Source organism: Macaca thibetana, chromosome 9 (genome assembly GCF_024542745.1).
Source record: "Macaca thibetana thibetana isolate TM-01 chromosome 9, ASM2454274v1, whole genome shotgun sequence".
Taxonomy (NCBI): Eukaryota; Metazoa; Chordata; class Mammalia; order Primates; family Cercopithecidae; genus Macaca; species Macaca thibetana.
In genome coordinates this window covers 59,065,983-59,089,009 of record NC_065586.1, presented here as the reverse complement: position 1 = coordinate 59,089,009, position 23,027 = coordinate 59,065,983, and the positions used below count along the sequence as shown (strand labels likewise).

At 34.9% G+C, this 23,027-nt stretch overlaps 2 protein-coding genes across 4 annotated transcripts in view; one reads left to right on the top strand and one right to left on the bottom strand.

Moving 5' to 3' along the window:
- The window catches only part of CAMK2G (calcium/calmodulin dependent protein kinase II gamma), a 1,229,125-nt gene that overhangs the window by 574,422 nt on the left and 631,676 nt on the right, over positions 1–23,027 (bottom strand). The window lies entirely within an intron of this gene.
- The window catches only part of ADK (adenosine kinase), a 711,694-nt gene that overhangs the window by 383,295 nt on the left and 305,372 nt on the right, over positions 1–23,027 (top strand). For all 3 annotated transcript variants that reach the window (XM_050803506.1, XM_050803508.1, XM_050803507.1), the window contains 2 exons: positions 9,360–9,532; positions 13,734–13,842. In XM_050803506.1, the coding sequence (XP_050659463.1) occupies positions 9,360–9,532; positions 13,734–13,842 (282 nt within the window). The remainder of the gene's footprint in view (positions 1–9,359; positions 9,533–13,733; positions 13,843–23,027) is intronic.

The window sequence follows — 23,027 nt, the reverse complement described above, 5'->3', positions numbered from 1 at the left end:
GCAGTGGTTTGGAGAAAAACAGAACTAAAAGCAGGGAGATGATTTAAGAAGCTTTTGCAAATGGTTGCATGGTTGGGAGGATGAAGTGACAGAATGGGAAATGATATCCATTGGGTAGAGGTTTCTTTTTGAGATAATGAAAATGTTCTGGAGTTAGTGCTGGTGGTTGCACAGCTATGTGAATAAACAGGAAACAACTGAATTGTACATTTTAAAGTGGCAAATTGTATGGTTATATGAATATATCTCAATGAATTTTTTTAAAATAGACTTTTATAGTAGTCTAATTGAGAGTAGATGGTGGCCTGTACTAAAGTGGTGTTAATAGAGGCAGGAGTAAAAATGTGTCAATAGGCAAAATAGGGTTGAGTAGGTATTTGGATATTCAGATCAGTCATATGAAGACAAGTATAAGCTAAAAATGAGGGGGTCTCAGCATATAGATGATAATTGAAACCATGAGAGTAGATTAGATCATATCCAGAGAAAGTATATAGGGTAAGAATTGTAGGTAACCTGGGAATCCAGGCCTGAGAAATGCTAAGGGATGGGAAGAAGGAAAGAAGCCTACAAAAGAGATAGAGAAGACTTCTTTATCCATTATTAATTACAATAACGTCCAACAAATAATAGGTGAGCAACAAATATTGGTGGAATGAATTGAATGAATATACACTAAAAATTCTTCATTTTATCATAGTATCAGGGCACTGTTGTCATCGTCATCTGTATTCTGCAATAGGCAGTGCCTTGAACACTTTGCTTACATTATCCTATTCAGTCCTCACAATAATTCCACAAGAAACATAATCTCTGAAAGAGTAGCTTGTTTACCAGCACATGGCTGGATGAACTTATATATCTGAGTCTAACGTTTATTATTTTCTGCTAGGCCTAATATTCCCCAAATCTGTTCTGAGAATGTTAACAGATATTTACTAACAAAAATAACAATAGAACTATTTATGGGAAAGAACAGGATTATTAGAAATTGATTTTTATTCATAGGATACTTGCCAGTAGGGGCAGTGGAGCAGTTTTTTAAGGAAAGAAGCATAACATACTAGTTATTCAGTGAGAATGAATTATTAATATTTATGAAAATCTTGTGTTTTACCCTGTCTCACTTGGTGGTATTGTAATCATCTGAGAATTTATCTTGTAAGTTATGTGATATTTGATATTTTCCTAATCAATCTATTTCAGTTTTGATTTCCTCATCATCCTTTGCAGTCTGCTTGTTGCTATTTCTCAGTTTTGACGTTTAATTTCTTTTAGTTGTGCTTTACAGTTTTTCTGAGATGCCTCATTGAGTTTTCTGTATAAAGTTTCATGTCTTTGTCTTTTCTTGCAACTCTTTTAGTATCTAGGTGTCATTCTTCATCATTCTATTATGAATTGAATTAAAGCATATGGCATTATCTCAGAAGTGACTGCCTCTTGGGCATCATTGTCAGTTATATTGTCCTAAATATTGCATTTAGGTAATAAAAGGGAAATCTGCCCTGAAGGTAAAGTTAATATTAATAGAAATCTTTCCATATGTTGTTAAAGACTCTTGTTATGAAGTTTAATATGTCATTTATTTAGGCCTTATTTAAATTCAATTGTAAATTTTTTCCTTCTGGTTCCTTACCTTAATGAACCATCATCTCTTCTCATCATACTCTTTGCTCGAAAACCTTCATGTGTTGCTTTCTACCCTCAGAATGTTGCCTAAATTTCTTGAAGTGGTATTTAATTATCTGACCTACATCTACCTTTCCCAATTGTCTCTTCCCTCCCATATAGTTCCTCTGTCACTATACTCCTAATAGTCTTTTATTTCTATTTTTCATTGTTTTTGTTAATACTATATTCTTGTTTCCCAATCTGTGCACTAAGTCCCCTTAGGGTGCTGTAGCAAACACACAGAGAGTCTTCAGGGTATTTCAGAATTTCAAGGTAAACACAGTGACATCTATCAGACACAGCATGAACCACTAGCTCTAGATATTTCAGTTTTTGTTTTGTTTTGTTTTGTTTTGTTTGAGATAGAGTCTCGCTGTGTCACCCAGGCTGGAGTGCAGTGGCATAATCCTGGCTCACTGCAACCTCCGCCTCCTGAGTTCAAGCAATTCTCCTGCTTCAGCCTCCTGAGTAGCTGGGATTACAGGTGCATGCCACCATGCCCAGGTAATTATCGTATTTTTAGTAGAGATGGGGTTTCACCATGTTGGTCAGGCTGGTCTTGAACTCCTGACCTCGTGATCCACCCACCTTGGCCTTCCAAAGTGCTGGGATTACAGGTGTGAGCCACTGCACCCAGCTTGGTATTTCAGTTTTAACATTAGATTACTACATTCCTTTTGGTGGCATTATACTCTGCAAAACTGGATCTTTGATGATTTCTGTGATAAAAAACAAATACTGCCCCCAAATCAGTGTGAAACAAATGAGGGTGATGGTTACCAGTCTGATTCCAAGGTTTGAGAATTTTGCAGTGCCTAACAGGTACAAAATTGTTAGGAAATAAACACTTTTGGCTGAAACTAATTATTTAATAAGTGGATTTTCTGTCATCCTAGGGGCACCATGATAAAATTTCTAACATAGGAAAGGAGGCATGTACTGTATGCTGTACAACTCTTTTTTCTTTCTAGTTTGTAACCATTTTGGAAGATCATACTTGTCCTTCAAAGACCAGTTGATGCTGCTACCTGTCTTTGGAGGCCTTTCCTCATCCCCTCCCCTCCACTGCAATTAATCTCTCTCATGGTATTTTCTAGTAATATGCTTTTTTACTATTGCTGTTTAAGTTAAACTAATTGAAGTATTTATTTGAAGTTACCAATAATGGCTGTGGTTTTCCTATTCCTCCAGTTAGGTATAATTATTAAAGTATAATGAGAGCCCTTTCCGTCTTTGTATAAAAGTGATGCAAATATAATAATAGAAACCCCATACTGTACTACAATGCATGGGTTATTAGTCAATTTATTTTTATTTATTTTTTATTTATTTAGTTTTCTTTCTTTCTTTTTTTTTATTTTTATTTTTTGAAGGGAGTTTCACTCTTATTGCCCAGGCTGAAGTGCAATGGCGCAATCTCGGCTCACCGCAACCTCTGCCTCCCAGGTTCGAGTGATTCTTCTTACCTCAGCTTTCTGAGTAGCTGGGATTACAGGCATGCGCCACCACACTTGGCTAATTTTTTGTATTTTTAGAGACGGAGTTTCTCCATTTTGATCAGGCTGGTCTTGAACTCCTGACCTCAGGTGATCTGCCTGCCTCGGCCTCCCAAAGTGTTGGGATTACAGGCGTGAGCCACTGCTACCTGCCTTGTTTGTAAATTTCTAATTCTTACTACATCCTTAAAAGATCATAGGTTATGTTACCCACATTTTATATTTGAAGAAATTGACTTTTAGCAGTGTTAGTTTTTCTCACACCCACATACCTCCTAGTCTTTAGCTATTCTAGTTCCTTTGACTTTAATATTGATTATAGAATCAACTTTTTGATATCCTCAGAAATCCATTGAGAGTTTGGTTGGGATTTCATTGAACTTATGAATCAATTTGGGGAGAATTAATGTCTTAAGAATATTGAGTTTTCAAACCTATGTATGTAATATAGCTCTTTGTTTATATAAATTGTTTTTTTTTCCTCAGCAATCTTTCGTAGTATTCTGCGTATATGTCTTGCACATATTTGGTTAGATGTGTTTCTACATATTTCAATTTTGGTGGTATTATAAATATTGTTTTCTTAATTTTAATTTTCAACTCTTCTTTGAAAATTTATAGAACTACATTAGATTTTTGTATATTCATTTTAAGGTCTGAGACCTTGATTAACTTACTTTTAATTCTAGAGCATTCATGTGGATTCCTTATGATTTTACATATATTCCTTAAACATACACAGGTTGGTATCCAGCCATAGCCTCAAGGGTTACTCTGTAGATTTCAACTCATTCTTCTCTGAAAATCTTTTTTACAATTTCTAGTCTTCTGGCTCTCCTTGAATACTTATCTCTGTCCCCTCATTTTAGTGAGAATGCCAGGCTCTGTTTGCCTTCTTTCTCCCTCTCCATGGTGTGGAACTTACCTCCTGGCAGAGAGCCTGCATGATGTCAGGGCACACCTTGTTTCTTTCCTATCAGAGATCATAGTCCTACCATGCCTGTTATTCAATGTCTGAAAATTCTGTAGGTGTTTCCTTTTGGTTTTCTAGTTTAGAGTGCAATAGTAATTCTAGACCCTGCTAATCACTTATGGCCAGAGCAGAAGTTAAAGTTTTTAAGGTGTACTGTACATTTATGAACCAAGGGAAGGTGGGCAGTTTATTTTAGCTAAAAGAAGGAACATAATCAAAGGTTATAAACAAGGTTGAATCTCCATCCTGGAGAATCAAAATCTAGTAGTTGTGACTTTGTATTAGGAATATCATCATTTTTATCTTTTTATTCCCTGGCAGACATGCATTAAATGTGTGTTGATTGAGTATCAAAATGGTAAGAAATAGATTCGTTACATGTTGGTGAAACATTGTGTTTTAGATGTTTACAGATGTACTAAAATTTTAACAGAAATCTTTGCAAATTACTTATTAAATTTTCCTAAAGTGATTTTTAAAAATCTATTTCATTCTCAGTTATAACATCTTTACTCAGATTATTAAATGCTTTGAAGCAGTTAACATGGCTTCTTTTTTTTTTTAATGGCTGTTAAAAACCTGTATTTTTAGGCTGGTTAAACTCTGGTTTTAGAATGACTTTTGAGTGGAAATCAGTGATCAAAAGCAAAGTTCTCACATTTTGTCAATATCTGAATACCAGAAATAGAATGTCAGGCAGTTTCCCATGTTGAAATATTCGATACTAAAAGGATAGCAAAGCTGCTGAATATTTCTACTATTTATGAATTTTTGCCTCGCAGGTTCAAATAATATTTATTTGTAATGGAAATATTTCAATTCATTTAAATCCTGATTATGGAGTAGTTAGTAAATCAGGTTTAAGCCTGACCATGAGTTGCAGCACGCCAACATGGCACAGGTATACATATGTAACAAACCTGCACGTTATCCACATGTACCCTAGAACTTAAAGTATAATATAAATAAATAAATAAATAAATAAAAAAGATATAGCCCTTATTCCAGACTGTAGTTTGAACATGTAGACTCTCTGATTATAACTAGGCTAAATTATATAATAATGACTTTCTTTTCACTGAACAAAGTTTGCTGTTATTTTGATGACAAATTATTTAAGTAATCGTAGTAAAAGTTGCTATTGGCTCTGGTTTTATTTATTTTGCTATATATTATAGACATGATTGATCATTTAATCATACCTTATAGATAAATAAAAGTAAATTATAGAATAACACAGAAATTTTCTAAATTTATACTTTCACTAAGTTTAATAACACCTAGAAATTCTCTGTTAAATTTATACTTTCATTAATTGTAGAATAAAGTATTTTAAGTTAGGCATTTATACTGAGACATTTTATAATATTAACTACTTCATGTTATTTACTCATTTTGATAAATGGAGTGATAATATCCAAAATGGAATAAATTAAGTTTAAATTATTGTTATTCTTTAAAGGAATGATTTAGCTACAGTATGTTTGTCCCACCTTTTAATTTTGAACATTTTCTAACTTACAGAATAGTAAAATGAACTTTTCTGTACCCTTCACATTGATCCACCAATTGTTAACATTTCAACACATTTGTGTTCTCTCTTTAAATAAATATATGTGTGTGTATTTTCCTCAGAATCATTTTGAAGTATTTATTCCTTATTCAAAAAATTAAGCATTGGTACTGTTTTCTGATGTATGATCAAGATTCCAGATGTAGCAGTTATTCTGATAGTGTCCTTGATAGCTGTTTAATTTTATTCTCAGTCCAGGATCCAATAAGAATCACACATTACATGTATTAGTACTATTTCTTTAATATACTTTCCTCTCATCTTTTTGGTCAAGGCGTTTTCTTCTTTTAAGAGTCCAACCCAGTTGATTGTAATATGTGCCACCTTGTGGACTTATTCTCATTATTTTAGGCAATAATAGTACGTAAGTGACACTGTGTATTTCCCATTGTATCACATCATAAGGTTTATGGGTTTATTGATAATGCTAATTGATAATGGTTAAGATAGCATCCCTCAGGTTTCTTGCATAGAACCTTCTTCCCTTTCCCCATTTCATATTTGTATTTTCCTTATCCTGTTCAGCAAACCTAGTTCCCAACAGCATCAACTTTATATTCATTTGCTCTATCCTACAGTACACACAAAATAGTTTAACCAATAACATAACCAATAATAAACCTACTAAATAAAGTTTATTTGTTGTTTTTGTTCCTTATAATATATTCCATCAAGACTGTATTGTCATAAGAGCATACTGAAAAATTATTTACATTTTTTTTTTATGTACTTATGTTACAATTTGATACCTTCTTTGATTTTTCATTCTTGTTATATTCAACTTCATAATTTGTTTTTCTTCTAATGGAATTTGAAATTCAAATTAAATTTTATTATTTGAAAATGTTTCAGAAGTCAAATTTGAATGTAATGCTATATTCAGAGAACTCTTCTATTCCTATTCCTCTACTCCTTTCCCAGTCACTCTCATAGAAAATCATTTTTCATTTCTAGTTTATTCTTTCTGTGTTTCTTTTTATAAAATTAGCAAACACAAAATTATATATACATTCTAATGTATGTATATAGTATAGTATCTATACTAAAAGAATATATATGGCTGAGTGAGGTGGCTTTCACCTGTAGTCCCGACTACTCAGAAGACTGAGCTGGTAGGATCTGTTGAATTCAGGAGTTCGAGGCAAGAAAATATATATATACACACACACTCACACACACACACACACGTATATACATACACATACATTCTCTTTTATGTAATACAAACCATAACATTAACTTTACCATCTTAACCATTTTTAAATGTACCAATTAGTATATGTATGTTGTTACATAGTTGACTTCTAGAACTTTTTCATCTTGCAACACTGAAACTCTGTACCCGCTAAACTCTAATTCTCCGACTTCCCTCCCTCAAGTCCTTGGTAACCAACTTTCTACTTACGTTTCTATGATTTTGACTACTTCAGCTACTTCCTATGAATGGAATCATACAATATGTGTCTTTTTTGTGACAGATCTTATTTAACTTAGCAAGTCCTTGATGTTCACGTATGTTGTAGCATGGGACGGGATTTCCTTCTTTTGTCTCTTTATCCTTTAATTGTTGATGGACGTGTGGATTGCTTGTACCTCTTGGCATTTATGAATATTGCTGCAGTGAACATGGACATGCAAATATCTCTTTGAGATCCTGCTTTGAATTCTTTTGACTGTATACCCAGAATTGAGGTTGCTTGATTGTTTGTTAATTTAATTTTTAATATTTCTTTTAGGAAGCTCCATACTGTGTTCGTAGTGGCTGCACCATGTTACATTTCCACCAACGCTGCACAAGGGTTCATTCACTTCTCCATATTTTGCCAGCATTTTTTGTTTTCTGTGTTTTCGGTAGTGACCGTCCTGATCAGTATGAAGTGGTATCTCATTTTGGTTTTGATTTCCCTGATGATTACTGATGTTGAACATTTTTTATATACAAATTGGCCATTAGTATATCATTTTTGGAGAAATGTCTATTCAAATCCTTTGCCCATTTTAAGATCATGTTATTTGTATTTTTATTGTTCATTTAGAAGTTTGTTATATATTCTGGATATTAACCTTTCATTGGATATATGGTTTGGAAATAAGTTGTCTTTTCACTCTGTTGGTTGTCTCCTTTGCCATGCAGAAGTTAAGCTTGATATAATCACATTTATCTATTTTTGTTTTTGTTGTCTGTGCTTTTGTGTGATATTTATGAAATCATTGCTAAATCCAATGTCCTGAAGCTATCCCCCATATTTGAAAATAATATATATTAAGTTTTATTCTTTTTTAAACAAAGCTTTTATACCTTTGAGACTTGACTTTTTTTTAAAGTTAACAAAATATCCTGGAAATTATATAGATGGAGTGTTCCATAGAGCTTTTCCTTGTTTTCCATTGTTTTGTTGGGGTTTTTGAATGGCTGTGTGGTATTCCGTTACATGGATATACCGTAGTTTAATCGACTGATCTTCTACGGGTGGACTTCTAGTTTGTTTCCAACATTTTGCATTACAAATAACATCTCAATACTTATATATGTGTTGTTTTATATTGTGGATGAGTCTCTAGAATTGGGATTGCTGATCATCAAGCTGTTACTATATCTCATTCCTACAGTTTTATCTTTGTCACTTTTTTCCTCTCCTCATCCTTTTACCTCTCAAATATGCATGTATTTCTTTTCTATTCCAAATATTCAAGAACAGATTTTATAAAACTTTATCTTGATGTCTTTTGACTTTGTATATAGATTATTTGTAGGTTATTTTGCTACCTCTAAGTGTTCAAAACCAAATAGGTGTTAGCTATGGAATCACTAAAGAATATTAGAACCCTCAGGGATTTGAGCTAATTATGAAAGGTCAAATGTTCAAATCTGTGAAATGTATGCTTCTTACAAGAAGTCCATTGTCATTAAAATTTATAATAATTACTTTAATGTAAAAATGAGATATTTGTAATTAGAACTATAACACTATTTCTGAATTTTTAGAAGAATTTTTTAGATACGAGCATGTTTTAGCTTAATTTATGTATGAATTACTACAATAAGTATGACAATCATAGTAACAGCCACAGCTAATATATGTTGTTTACTATGTGCTGGGTACCTGCTCAGCAATGCATGTACATTAATTTACATCATTTCAATTAATCCTCAACGACCTTATGAGATGTATTTGTAATTATATCTCCACTTTAAACATGAGTGAAGTGAGAAATGTTAAGTGATATGCTCTAACATGCTCTAACTCATGCAGTTAGTAAGTGGCAGAAGTAAGATTTGAACCCAGACAGTCTGCAATCAAGATGGATTCTGCTCTTTTTATGACAATGCTAGACTTCTTATATTGGGACCCACTATTATTTTCCTATATCAGGCCAGCATTTGTCTTAAGGTCTGTATGATTTTAGCTGCTGAGTCCTTAACCACTCTATGTACTTAATTTCTCTCCCCAATGCAGTATAAGATATTACATGGTTGTTATATCAAGTTTTTTTTTTAATCGTGATAGCACAGAATTGAAATTCCATTCATAACAGCCACAGTTTCTCACAAAGCATTCTTTTCACATCACTATCCGTGGCAGAATACTGAACTATGTGTACCATTTTTTTGACCCATTAAATTATTTATGTTCCTGTTTTACAGTGGATGATTCAACAGCCACACAAAGCAGCAACATTTTTTGGATGCATTGGGATAGATAAATTTGGGGAAATCCTGAAGAGAAAAGCTGCTGAAGCCCATGTAGATGCTCATTACTATGAGCAGAATGAGCAGCCCACAGGAACTTGTGCTGCATGCATCACTGGTGACAACAGGTCAGTGTAATTCCAAGGGAAGCACTATACTAATTGGCTATTTTAACACTGGTAAAATCTGAATTCCAATGTGAATTTGGAATTTTGACTTTATTATTCCTTTTAATGTTTGATAAATGCTTATTCCTTATATCAGTTTTCCTGTGTTGTTTTTAAATTTACTTTTGTTAAACATGCAGTTGAAATCATGAGGCATGTGGAATAAAAGTTTGAGATTATTTAGTCTAGCCTCTACTTTTTATAATTAGAATCAGAAAAGGCAGATAGCTTGCTCAATGCCTTGTAGCTAATTTGTTGCAAAACTTGAATTAGAAAGAATATTCTTTTCACCATATCCTGAGGTTGGAATATTAGAATGAGAGAGAGAGAGAGAGAGAGAGAGAGAGTGTGTGTGTGTGTGTGTGTGTGTGTGTGTGTGTGTGTGTGTGTGTGTATGTATTTTATGTATATAAAATACAACATTCCATTCAGGCTCATATGACTTAGTCATCTGAATGATCATCTAAACCATTTCTGGCAAATAGTAATTCATTCATATTAAATAAACTCAGTCATGGGTAATATACCACTAACGAAGCAACCAAGTATAGTTCTATACACCCTTACTTATTAGAAAAGTATTCTTTATATGAAATTGAAATATCTCTGTCAGGCCCCTCCATGTGTTGGTTGATTGTTCCTTTGTTCCCAAATGGAGATAATCCTTCAATGTATTCATGATTTGCTAACATTATTACCATATTAGCACAGGCTTTTTTCCCCTTTGCAAGGGAAAAACAAAATAACTGCCCTACCAATTATTATATTGTTGGAATAATCAAAGATGACCTCTTTTTAAATAGTGATTCACTAGAAATTTTGCATTACTTATAGTTGGAAATATGTAGTCTGTCCTCTTCTATTCCCTATCTCCTTTCTTTTCCCATCTTCCCTTCCTTTTTTCTCTCTTCATCCTCCTTTATTTCCTTCCTCCTCTCCACCACCATCTTGCTCCATTTCTTCTATTTAGCCATTTTATTGCTCACTACTTGACCTTCAGCAGAGGTATATTAAGGAATGGACTATTCTGGAGACTGGGGATCAATAAGCACAGTATTTACTGAATAACCAAAATACAGTATTCAAAAATTATTAGGGTATGAAAGGCATTTTCAGACTTTTCCTTTAATTTTGTTTTTTATATGCAGGAGAACTTCATGATTTTAAGGTTTCAGTAAACATTGAAATATGGGATTCAAAGATTAAAAAAAAAAAACTAGAAGTGTTGAAATATGCTTGTTTAGACCTTTGCCCTTAGTTTTCCCAAGGCCAGCCTTAATCTGTAGGTGCAAAGTTTTACCATTCGTGAGAAGTAGGTCAAATTTTCTTCTGAGATCACTTAGGCTACAGTAATATTACTAAATTGTTTTGGTATGCTAAATTGCTGTCTTAAAGAACAGTTATGGCTGGGTGCAGTGGCTCATGCCTGTAATCCCAGCACTTTGGGAGGCCGAGTCGGGTGGATCACCTGAGGTCAGGAGTTCGAGACCAGCCTGGCCAACATGGTGAAACTCTGTCTCTACTAAAAATACAAAAATTAGCCAGGCGTGCACCTGTAATCCCAGCTACTCAGGAGACTAAGGTAGGAGAATTGCTTGAACCTGGGGGGTGGAGTGAGCCAAGATTGCGCTACTGCACTCCACCCTGGGCAACAGAGCAAGATTCTGTCTCAAAACAAAACAAAGCAACAACAAAGAGAGAGAGAGAACAGTTATGATAATGTAAGATCTCCTAGATGTCAAAAACTTAACTTTTATACTAATTTGATAGTTATAGTGATATTGTTCAGATGATATGGGAATCAAAAATTGGGGGGAAATCTTCAGTATCTAAATCATTATCTAAATTCTGGAAGCTAATACAGTTGGATCAATTTTTTTGGATAGGTCTGGTAACCTTTGCTGCCACTATCAAAGACTCAGAAATTGGCCAGGCATGGTGGTCACACCTTGTAATCCTAACACTTTAGGGGGCCAAAGCAGGCTGATCACTTGAGCTCAGGAGTTTAAAACCAGCCTGGGCAACATGGCGAAACTCCATCTCTACAAAAAATACAAAAATTAGTTGGGGATGGTGGCATGTACCTGTGGTCCCAGCTGCTCGAGAGGCTGAGGTGGAAGGATCGCTTGAGTCCCGGAGGTTGAGGCTGCGGTGGACTGGGGTTGTGCCACCCACTGTACTTCAGTCTGGGCAAAAGAGTGAGCCCCTGTCTCAAAAACAAAAAACAAAACAAAAAATTTCAGAAATCGAAGTGTTTGGGTAATTCAGTATCTTTCTTGATCCAGGTTCTTCCTCTTCAAAGTCAGAATCAAATACATTGGGATAATAAGAATACTCATATTTTTCTGGTCAGGCATGGCGGCTCATGCCTGTAATCCCAGCACTTTGGGAGGCCGAGGCAGGTGGATCATTTGAGGCCAGGAGTTCGAGACCAGCCTGGCCAACATGATGAAACCCCACCTCTACTAAAAATACAAAAAAACTAGCCAAGTGTTGTGGCGGGCACTTGTAATCCCAGCTACTTGGGAGACTGAGGCAAGAAAATTTCTTGAACCCGGAGGCAGAGGTTGCAGTGAGCCAAGTCGGAGCTATTGCTCTCTAGCCTAGGCGACAAGAACGAAACTCCATCTCAAAAAAATAAAAAAGGATACTTTTATTTTTCTTTTGGAGAAACTGTAGTTTCCCATGAAAAAGTCATTGTATTATCAAAATAGAGTTTAGTATCTGGTACCAGAAGTGTTTGCTTTTATTTAGTAGCCATTTTGTCAAAATTTTCCTAAAGTCACAATTACTAAAATATTTTTATAAATTAGGTCTAAATTTTCTTAAGTTTGTAATATAGTTATTTTGTATTTGGATATGTTGATGCATATTACTCTTTCTTTCCTTCGTTTACTTGAACATAAACAGATGTATCCTTTAGTAGTAAATTGGCAGATGGATGAGTGGAAAGACGTTTTGGAAGAGAATTGAGATTTTTTTTTTTTTTAACAGTGTAATCGAACATTTTACCAAAGTCTGAAATGATAAGATTTTTTTATAAGCTATAACTGTTACAATTTAATAAGAAAAAGAGAAAAATTGGCAAGTAATTTTTTAAATTCTGAAGCAGTATGAGGAAGGAAAGTATTTGTATTATTTCATAATGTAAATAATTATTTTATTTATTTTTAATTAAACAAACCAAGTGACACTTGTAGCAGGATTTTATTTTTTATTTATTCTTTTTTTTTTTTTTTTTTTTTTTAAGAGATGTGGTTTTGCCTTTTTGCCCAGGCTGGAGTGCAGGTGGCATGATCATAGCTCATTGCAGCCTCAAACTCCTGGGCTCAAGCAATCCTCCCACCTCAGCTTCCTGAGTCCCTAGGACTATAAGTGTGCACCACTACCCCCAGTTAATTTTGAAAATTATTTTGTAGAGATGGGATCTGGCTGTGTTGCCCAGGCTGACCTGAAATTCCTGGTATCAAGCAATCCTCCCGCCTTGGCCTCTGAAAGAGCTGGGATTTCAACTTTGAGCTACTGCACCCAACCTGTAGCAAGATTTTAAATGCAGTATCCTGCTTAGATATTCTATTTCTAAAACTGGATCAGTCAAGGGACTTTTCAACTGTAGAAAACAATTCTAATTGATTTCAGTCCTTAGAATATAATGGTTTACAAATTAATTCCTCTTAGTGAATATGGTCTACGTTTGTAAGCGTCTTTTGTGAAATTAATTCCATACTTGGCTTTTAAAGCCTTCGATTAAATAGACAATTATAGTATGTTGATATTTATTTTTATCAAGATATTTTTCTATTATAAAAAATGTTTTTAGTTGCATAGATTTCTTTTTATATAATGAGTTAGCTTTATTTCTTAACTGCATTTTGAACTATTAAGGTGTAAAAAGTAGGTCCTATTTTACTATCAAAAGGCAACTTAAATGCCAATTTCTTTCTCAGAATACCAGGTGTTGTTTAGAACAAAAATTATCATAGATGCCTCAGAAAGTTCTCAAAACAAAATTAGTATTTATATTTATTTAAAAATCAATAACATCAGTTTTGAAGAATTAAACTGTAAATTGTAAAATTTGCAAAAAATATTGGTAACTATCTATAGAAATATATGCTAAGTTTGGCTATAATATTACTTGCTTATTCTTTGGTTGTTTTAGGTCCCTCGTAGCTAATCTTGCTGCTGCCAATTGTTATAAAAAGGAAAAACATCTTGATCTGGAGAAAAATTGGATGTTGGTAGAAAAAGCAAGAGTTTGTTATATAGCAGTAAGTACTTACCTAATTCAGATCTCTGGTACATATTTACATGATGGATTATAGTTGTTGTCTGATATATATTTTAAAGTAATTATCTTTTATTTACCGTGCAAATTATTTACCTATCTCAAAGCATATGTTAGATTCACTATTGTGAATATAGAACAGAAATAATTATCTTTCTATGGGTAACATAATTTGTATTATTTATCTTCATGTCTACCTATTTTTGGATACATTATGCATAGGTGCTTCCCAACCAAGTGCAGAATTCTATATTAAATCAATTTCCTAATATATTTTAAAATAATTCTACAAACTTACATCTTACATTTGTAGGCAACTTGCATTGTGCAGAAAAATATTAGTAGTATATATATTCACTGCAAATAGTTTGAGCTGATTTGCCTAAAAAACTTAATTGCTATTTATTCCATAGGAATTACCATGACACCTCTTAATTTAATATTTCAAAAACATTGATTGTGACAAATCTCTTAAATCTGGGAATAAGGGCAGGGTGTTATTTGAATTATTAAGTCTTCTGACATAAAAATAATTGGTTAAGAATTTATTTCTAAAATAGGACTGTACCAAAAATTCTTCTGAATTAATCACCCCATGATTACCTTGTTTTTATTTAATATGTGTTAAATGTGGCTATACACAAATAAGTAGATACCTATGAAAAATTAAAAGCATCTCATATGCATGTAATATATGGATTTGGTATAACAGCTGCTGCCATTTCACTGCCTGAGCTGTGTGAAATAGCTGGTAAGATGCATAAAAATTGATTATCCTACTAGTAGGAACATGTTTATTGAAAATATAATTATTTCTTTGAGTCTAATGTTAATGTCTCCTACAGCATGTTTATGTGCACTGTTCTAGGCTTTACAACATTGTTATTGATTCCTCTGTATACCAAATCCTACCCCTTTATAACTGTCAAATAAATGCTTACATTGAGAAGATTATATAACGGAAAGTTATACTATCTTTTCTGCCAGTATGTGAGAAAAAGCATTTCAAGGATTAAATATTTTTTCCCCTTTATCATTTCCATTTCATTTTATTTCTCAAATTGGTCTCATGTTCATTCCATTTTTCAAATCTTGTTACTATATTTTTTGTAGCGTGATTCTTTAGGGGGGATTTATGTACTATTTCAAACCATCTTACACATGAAAGTCTGATTTTCAAAAAGCACCATGTTTAGAGTTTGGCATAATTTATTTATATTTGTTGACTATGAACTAAGACAGTGTATTCTGATGAAAAAGTATATTTAACTTGACAATTACAGTCTTCTATGTTTCAGTATATATTTGTTCAATCCTGAATTGTGAGCCAACTTGCAAACAACTCATAGTTATAATGATTATACAGTATAACACGTCTGGTCAACTTTGGGTGAATGGAACTTTTATGAAAGTATAGATTCAACTTGCAGACAACTTATAGTTTTAGCATTTATGCACTATATTGTATCTAGCCATATTTGGGTGAATAGAGTTTTATAGTAGTGTTAAATATTTATACCTAATGTGCAATTTTGTACAGCGTAAAGTGATCAGCTTTGGTCAAATTAATAAGGCAAATGGGATTATTTTTGACATTTGGGTGGTGTATTCAGCTAGAAGAAATAACAAAATGGATTTCAGTTGTTATCTGTGATGCAGGTGTTAGCTTGTAGCTTCTGTTTCAGCAGTTTCATAAAAAGAATGATCTCTTACGTTGCCAGATAAATCTATACTCTTCTCATAGCTTGGCTTATTCCAAAATAGTTCTGAAAATAGTAGACTCATACTGGATGCTTGGGATGCTGTATATTCTTAGTGAACATTTAACAAATATTTTCTTGGTGATTAACTAAGAGCATAATTTGTATTCATTGAAATCTGTGAACTTCCTTTTGAAATATAATGTTATTTCCACAAAGACACTGCAGGTTTTACAAATCTGTAATTCCCTTTGATTTCAGAGCATCCTGAAATGAGATGTAGTCTAGTCTAGTTTTTTCTTAGCATATGGTCAAACCATAAATTAAATGGGCTGCCCCATACTTTCTGGTTCTATGAGGTCAGCAGTCTCATTACATTATCATCGTAAACTAATGAGGTTTAAGAAGTTAAAGTTTTGGGGGCTCTTTAATTCTAAAATGTTTTTGATCTAAGGAAGCAACTCAATTTATCTATTAAACAAATTTCTGTAACTAAAACATCTGTCTGCATCACATAAGCTAAACCAGATCTACGTACTCAGCTCTACTTCTTCACACTAGTCTCTAAACTAGCAGTGTTTAATGAATATTAAGAAAATTGCAAACCTTCTTCTTCATTTTCTTCACCATATAATTCACTGAGTAAGTTCACACTGGAAACCTTTCTGATTGAAAAGCTAAAATTGAATATGGATACACCAGTATCCTCTTTGGGTTTAAATACAGTGTCAAGATCTTTTAAAATTTATTTTTTATCTTTCATAATAAATGTTTCATTTTATGCCATGTAAACTCAGTTTTTCCATGTTTAAACCAACTTCTCAGATTCTTTGTTAGCAAGTAATTATTGACTACTGGTTATGGTGACTAGGTAATTATGTTTTTGAAAACATAAGTCTCAGGTTCTCTTCACCTTAGAATTATCTAAGGGATATGTCTGTTTTTCCTCACTTAAATAATATTTCCTGACGAGGCATGGTGGTTTATGCCTATAGTTCCAGTGCTTTGGGAGGCCAAAGCCAGTGGATTGCTTTTGGCCAGGAGATTGAGTCCAGCTTGGGCAACATAGTGAGACCCCATCTGTGCCAAAAAAAAATTCTTTTAAATTAGCAATGCATAGTGGCACTCACCTGTAGATCTAGCTACTTGGGAGACTGAGGCAGGAGGATTACTTGAGCCTAGGAATTAGAAGTTACATTGAGCTATAATTGTGCCACTATACTCCAGCCTAGGCGACAGAGCAAAATCCTGTCTCAAAAAAAAAGAAAAGAAAAGGAAAAATAATATTTCTTAAATTAGACCTGTAAGACTTATTCAGGAAAGGCTTACGAAAAAGAATAGTACATTGGAGCCATTAATTTTTCTACATTATGTATTTCCTTCTTTTATATTCTTAACTTTTATTTTTACTTTTGATTTTTTTGCGACTGAACCTTGCTGTGTTGCCCAGGCTGGAGTGCAGTGGTGCAATCGCAGCATGCTGCAACCTGCGCCTCCCAGGTATAAGCAATTCTTGTGCCTCAGGCTCCCAAGCAACTGGGACTACAGGCATGCACCACCACACCCTGCTAGTTTTTTGTGGGTTTTTTTAGTAGAGATGGGTTTCTCTATGTTGGCCAGGCTGGTCTCGAACTCCTGGCCTCAAGTGATCCACCCACCTTGGCCTCCCAAAGTGCTAGGATTATAGGCATGAGCCATTGTACCCGGCCTTAATTTTTTTTTTTTTTTTTTTTTGAGGCAGCATCTTGCCCTGTGGTCTAGGCTGCAGTGCAGTGGTACACTCATGGTTCACTGCAGCCTTGACTACCTGGGATCAAGCAATACTCCCACATCAGCCTCCTGAGGTGCTGGAACTACAGGTGCATACCACTGTGCCTGACTTTTTTTTTTTTTTTTTTTTTTTTTTACTTTTTAATTTTTTTTTTTTTAATACTTCAAGTTCTAGGGTACATGTGCACCACATGCAGGTTTGTTACATATGTATACCTTTGCCATGTTGGTGTGCTGCACCCATTAACTAATCATTTACATTAGGTATTTCTCCTAATGCTATCCCTCCCCGCTCCCACCACCCCATGACAGGCCCCAATGTGTGATGTTCCCCAACCTGTGTCCAAGTGTTCTCATTGTTCACTTCCCACCTATAAGTGAGAACATGCAGTGTTTGATTTTCTGTCCTTGTGATAGTTTGCTCAGAAGTTTCCAGCTTCATCCATGTTCCTACAAAGGACATGAACTTATCCTTTTTTATGGCTGCATAGTATTCCATGGTGTATATGTGCCACATTTTCTTAATCCAGTCTATCATTGATGGACATTTCAGTTGTTTCCAAGTCTTTGCTATTGTGAATAGTACCACAATAAACATACATGTACATATGTCTTTATAGCAGCATGATTTATAATCCTTTGGGTATGTACCCAGTAATGGGATGGCTGGGTCAAATGGTATTTATAGTTCCAGATCCTTGAGGAATTGCCACACTGTCTTCCACAATGGTTGAACTAGTTTATAGTCCCACCAACAGTGTAAAAGCATTCCTATTTCTCCACATCCTCTCCAGCACCTGTTGTTTCCTGACTTTTGAATGATCACCATTCTTACTGGTGTGAGATGGTCTCTCATTGTGGTTTTCATTTGCATTTCTCTGAAGACCAGTGGTGATGAGCATTTTCTCATGTGTCTGCTGGCTGCATAGATGCCTTCTTTCGAGAAGTGTCTGTTCATATCCTTCACCCACTTTTTGATGGGGTTGTTTGATTTTTTCTTGTAAATTCGTTTAAGTTCTTTGTAGATTCTGGATATTAGCCCTTTGTCAAATGGGTAGATTGCAAAAATTTTCTCCCATTCTGTAGGTTGCCTGTTCACTCTGATGGTAGTTTCTTTTGCTGTGCAGAAGCTCTTTAGTTTAATTAGATCCCATTTGTCTGTTTTGGCTTTTGTTGCCATTGCTTTTGGTGTTTTAGTCATGAAGTCCTTACCCATGCCTGTGTCCTGAATGGTATTGCCTAGGTTTTCTTCTAGGGTTTTTTATGGTTTTAGGTCTAACATTTAAGTCTTTAATCCATCTTGAATTTTTTTTATATAAGGTGTAAGGAAGGGATCCAGTTTCAGCTTTCTACATATGGCTACCCAGTTTTCCCAACACCATTTATTAAATATGGAATCCTTTCCCCATTGCTTGTTTTTGTCAGGTTTGTCAAAGATCAGATGGTTGTAGATGTGTGGTATTATTTCTGAGGGCTCTGTTCTGTACCATTGGTCTATATCTCTGTTTTGGTACCAGTACCATGCTGTTTTGGTTACTGTAGCCTTGTAGTGTAGTTTGAAGTCAGGTAGCGTGATGCCTCCAGGTTTGTTCTTTTGGCTTAGGATTGTCTTGGCAATGCAGGCTCTTTTTGAGTTTCACATGAACTTTAAAGTAGTTTTTTCCAATTCTGTGAAGAAAGTCATTGGTAGCTTGATGAGGATGGCATTGAATCTATAAATTACTTTGGGCAGTATGGCCATTTTCACGATATTGATTCCTACTATCCATGAGCATGGAATGTTCTTCCATTTGTTTGTGTCCTCTTTTATTTCGTTGAGCAGTGATTTGTAGTTCTCCTTGAAGAGGTCGTTCACATCCCTTGTAAGTTGGATTCCTAGGTATTCTTTTTGAAGCAATTGTGAATGAGAGTTCACTCATGATTTGGCTCTCTGTTTGTCTGTTATTGGTGTATAGGAATTCTTGTGATTTTTGCACATTGATTTTGTATCCTGAGACTTTGCTGAAGTTGCTTATCAGCTTAAAGAGATTTTGGGCTGAGACAATGGGATTTTCTAAATATGCAGTCATGTCATCTGCAAACAGGGACAATTTGACTTCCTTTTTTCCTAATTGAATACCTTTTATTTATTTCTCCTGCCTGATTGCCCTGGCCAAAATTTCCAATACTATGTTGAATAGGAGTGGTGAGAGAGGGCATCCCTGTCTTGTGCCAGTTTTTAAAGGGAATGCTTCCAATTTTTGCCCATTCAGTATGATTTTGGCTGTGGGTTTGTCATAAATAGCTCTTGTTATTTTGAGATATGTCCCATCAATACCTAGTTTATTGAGAGTTTTTAGCATGAAGGGCTGTTGAATTTTGTCAAAGGCCTTTTCTGCATCTATTGAGATACTCATGTGGTTTTTGTCTTTGGTTCTGTTTATATGATGGGTTACGTTTATTGATTTGCATATGTTGAACCAGCCTTGCATCCCAGGGATGAAGCCCACTTGATTGTGGTGGATAAGCTTTTTGATGTGCTGCTGGGTTCAGTTTGCCAGTATTTTATTGAGGATTTTTGTATCAATGTTCATCACGGATATTGGTCTAAAATTATCTTTTTGTTGTGTCCCTGCCAGGCTTTGGTGTCAGGATGATGCTGACCTCATAAAATAAGATAGGGCGGATTCCCTCTTTTTCTGTTGATTGGAATAGTTTCAGAAGGAATGGTACCAGCTCCTCTTCGTACCTCTGGTAGAATTCGGTTGTGAATCCGTCTGGTCCTGTACATTTTTTTGTTGGTAGGCTATTAATTATTGCCTCAATTTCAGAGCTTGTTTTTGGTCTATTCAGGGATTCAACTTCTTCCTGGTTTAGTCTTGGGAGGGTGTATGTGTCCTGGAATTTATCTATTTCCTCTAGATTTTCTAGTTTATTTGCGTAGAGGTGTTTATAGTATTCTCTGATGGTAGTTTGTATTTCTGTGGGATCAGTGGTGATATCCCCTTTATCATTTTTTATTGCGTCTATTTGATTCTTCTCTCTTTTCTTCTTTATTAGTCTTGCTAGCAGTCTATCAATTTTGTTGATTTTTTTCAAAAAACCAACTCCTGGATTCATTGATTTTTTGAAGGGCTTTTTGTGTCCCTATCTGCTTCAGTTCTGCTCTGATCTTAGTTATTTCTTTCCTTCTGCTAGCTTTTGAATGTGTTTGCTCTTGCTTCTCTAGTTCTTTTAATTGTGATGTTAGGGTGTTGGTTTTAGATCTTTCTTGCTTTCTCTTGTGGGCCTTTAGTGCTATAAATTTCCCTCACACACTGCTTTAAATGTGTCCCAGAGATTCTGATACGTTGTATCTTTGTTCTCATTGGTTTCAAAGAACATCTTTATTTCTGCCTTCATTTCATTATGTACCCAGTAGTCATTCAGGAGCAGGTTGTTAGCTTTCCATGTAGTTGTGTGGTTTTCAGTGAGTTTCTTAATCCTGAGTTCTAATTTGATTGCAGTGTGGTCTGAGAGACAGTTTGTTATAATTTCTGTTCTTTTACATTTGCTGAGGAGTGCTTTGCTTCCAACTGTTTGGTCAGTTTTGGAATAAGTGCAATGTGGTGCTGAGAAGACTGTATATTCTGTTGATTTGGGTTGGAGAGTTCTGTAGATGTCTATTAGGTCTGCTTGGTGCAGAGCTGAGTTCAAGTCTTGGGTATCCTCATTACCTTTCTGTGTTGTTGATCTGTCTACTGTTGACAGTGGGGTGTTAAAGTCTCTCATTATTATAGTGTGGGAGTCTAAGTCTGTTTGTAGGTCTCTAAGGACTTGCTTTATGAATCTGATTGCTCCTGTATTGGGTGCGTATATATTTAAGATAGTTAGCTCTTTTTGTTGAATTGATCCCTTTACCATTATGTAATGGTCTTCTTTGTCTCTTTTGATCTTTGTTGTTTTAAAGTCTGTTTTATCAGAGACTAGGATTGCAACCCCTGCTTTTTTTTTTTTCCTTTGCTCGGTAGATCTTCCTCCATCCCTTTATTTTGAGCCTATGTGTGTCTCTGCACGTGAGATGGGTCTCCTGAATACAGCACACTGATGGGTCTTGACTCTTTATCCAATTTGCTAGTCTTTTTCTTTTAATTGGGGATTTAGTCCATTTACATTTAAGGTTAAATGCATCCTCCACCTCCCGGGTTCACACCATTCTTCTGCCTCAGCCTCTCAAGTAGCTGGGACTATACACGCCCGCTAGCACGCCAGGCTAATTTTTTGTGTTTTTAGTAGAGATAGGGTTTCACCATGTTAACCAGGATGGTCTCGATCTCCTGACCTTGTGATCTGCCCGCCTTGGTCTCCGAAAGTGCTGGGATTACAGGCATGAGCCACCGCACCCAGCCTAATTGTTGTTGTTGTTTTTTTTAATCAGCTATTTTAATATATGTCTCACAACTTACAATACATACATTTTACTTCTACATGTATATTATAAACATCATAACCTTGCTGCTATTTTTGTTTAAATCGTCAAATATATATTTTTAAAGACTTAATAAGAAAAAGCATATTTTTACTCATGTATTTATCATTTCTAGTTCTCTTCATTCCTTTTGGTTAGAATTAGATTTCCATCTGGTATCATTTTCCTTCTGCCTAAAGGGCATTCTTTAACATCTCTTGTATTTGGATCTGTTGGTAATAAATTCTTTCAGCTTTTGTATGTTTGAAAACATCTTTATGTGCCAGATATACAGTTCTAGTTTGACAGTTTTTCAGTACATGAAAAATGTTACCCCATTGCCATCTTAATTGCATAATTCTTGATAAGAAATCTGACATTCTTTTGTTCTTCAATATTTCACGTCCCCAATTCCCCAAATTTTGCTGCTTTTAAGATTTTCTGTATGAGGCCATGTGCAGTGGCTCACACCTGTAATCCCAGTGCTTTGGGAGGTCAAGATGGGAGGATAGCTTTTGAGGCTTGAATTTCAAGAATAGCCTAGGTAACATAGTGAGACCTCATCCCTACAAAAAATACACACACACAGAAAATTATTGATTTTGATCAGTTTAGTTATGATGGGCCTTAGTGTATTCTTCTTCATGTTTCTTATGCGTAGGTTTTGTTTACCTTCTTAGAGCTATGAGTTTTTAGTTTTTATTATGAAGTTTTGGAATATTTGCAGCCATTATATATCTTCAAATTGGTTTTCTGACCCTTTCAGGCCACTTGAAGTTGTCTCATAACTCACTGATACCTTTTTTTTTATTTTGTCTCTTTCTCTGTGTTTTATTTTGCATACCTCCTTTGCTGTGCCTTCCATTTTACTAATATTTTCTTCTATAATACCTGAACTGCTATTAATCTCATCAAATAAATAAAGCTAAATATTTCCTACTGCTAGGGCAAGACTTTTCTTAGTATTCCATGGCATAGAGCACTAAGGGGTCTGTAATCCCAGGTACTGCAACTGTATCAGTTCCTGTTAAGAACCAGGCCACACAGCAAGAGGTGAGTGGTGGGCCAGCAAACATTACTACCTGAGCTCCACCTTCTGTCAGATCAGCAGAGAATTCTCATAGGAGCACAAACTCTATTTTGAACTGCACAAGCGAGGGATCTAGATTGTATGTGTCTTATGAGAATCTAACTAATGCCTGATGATCTGAGGTGCAACAGTTTCATCCTGAAACCATGCCTCCTACCCTTTCCATGGAAAAATTGTCTTCC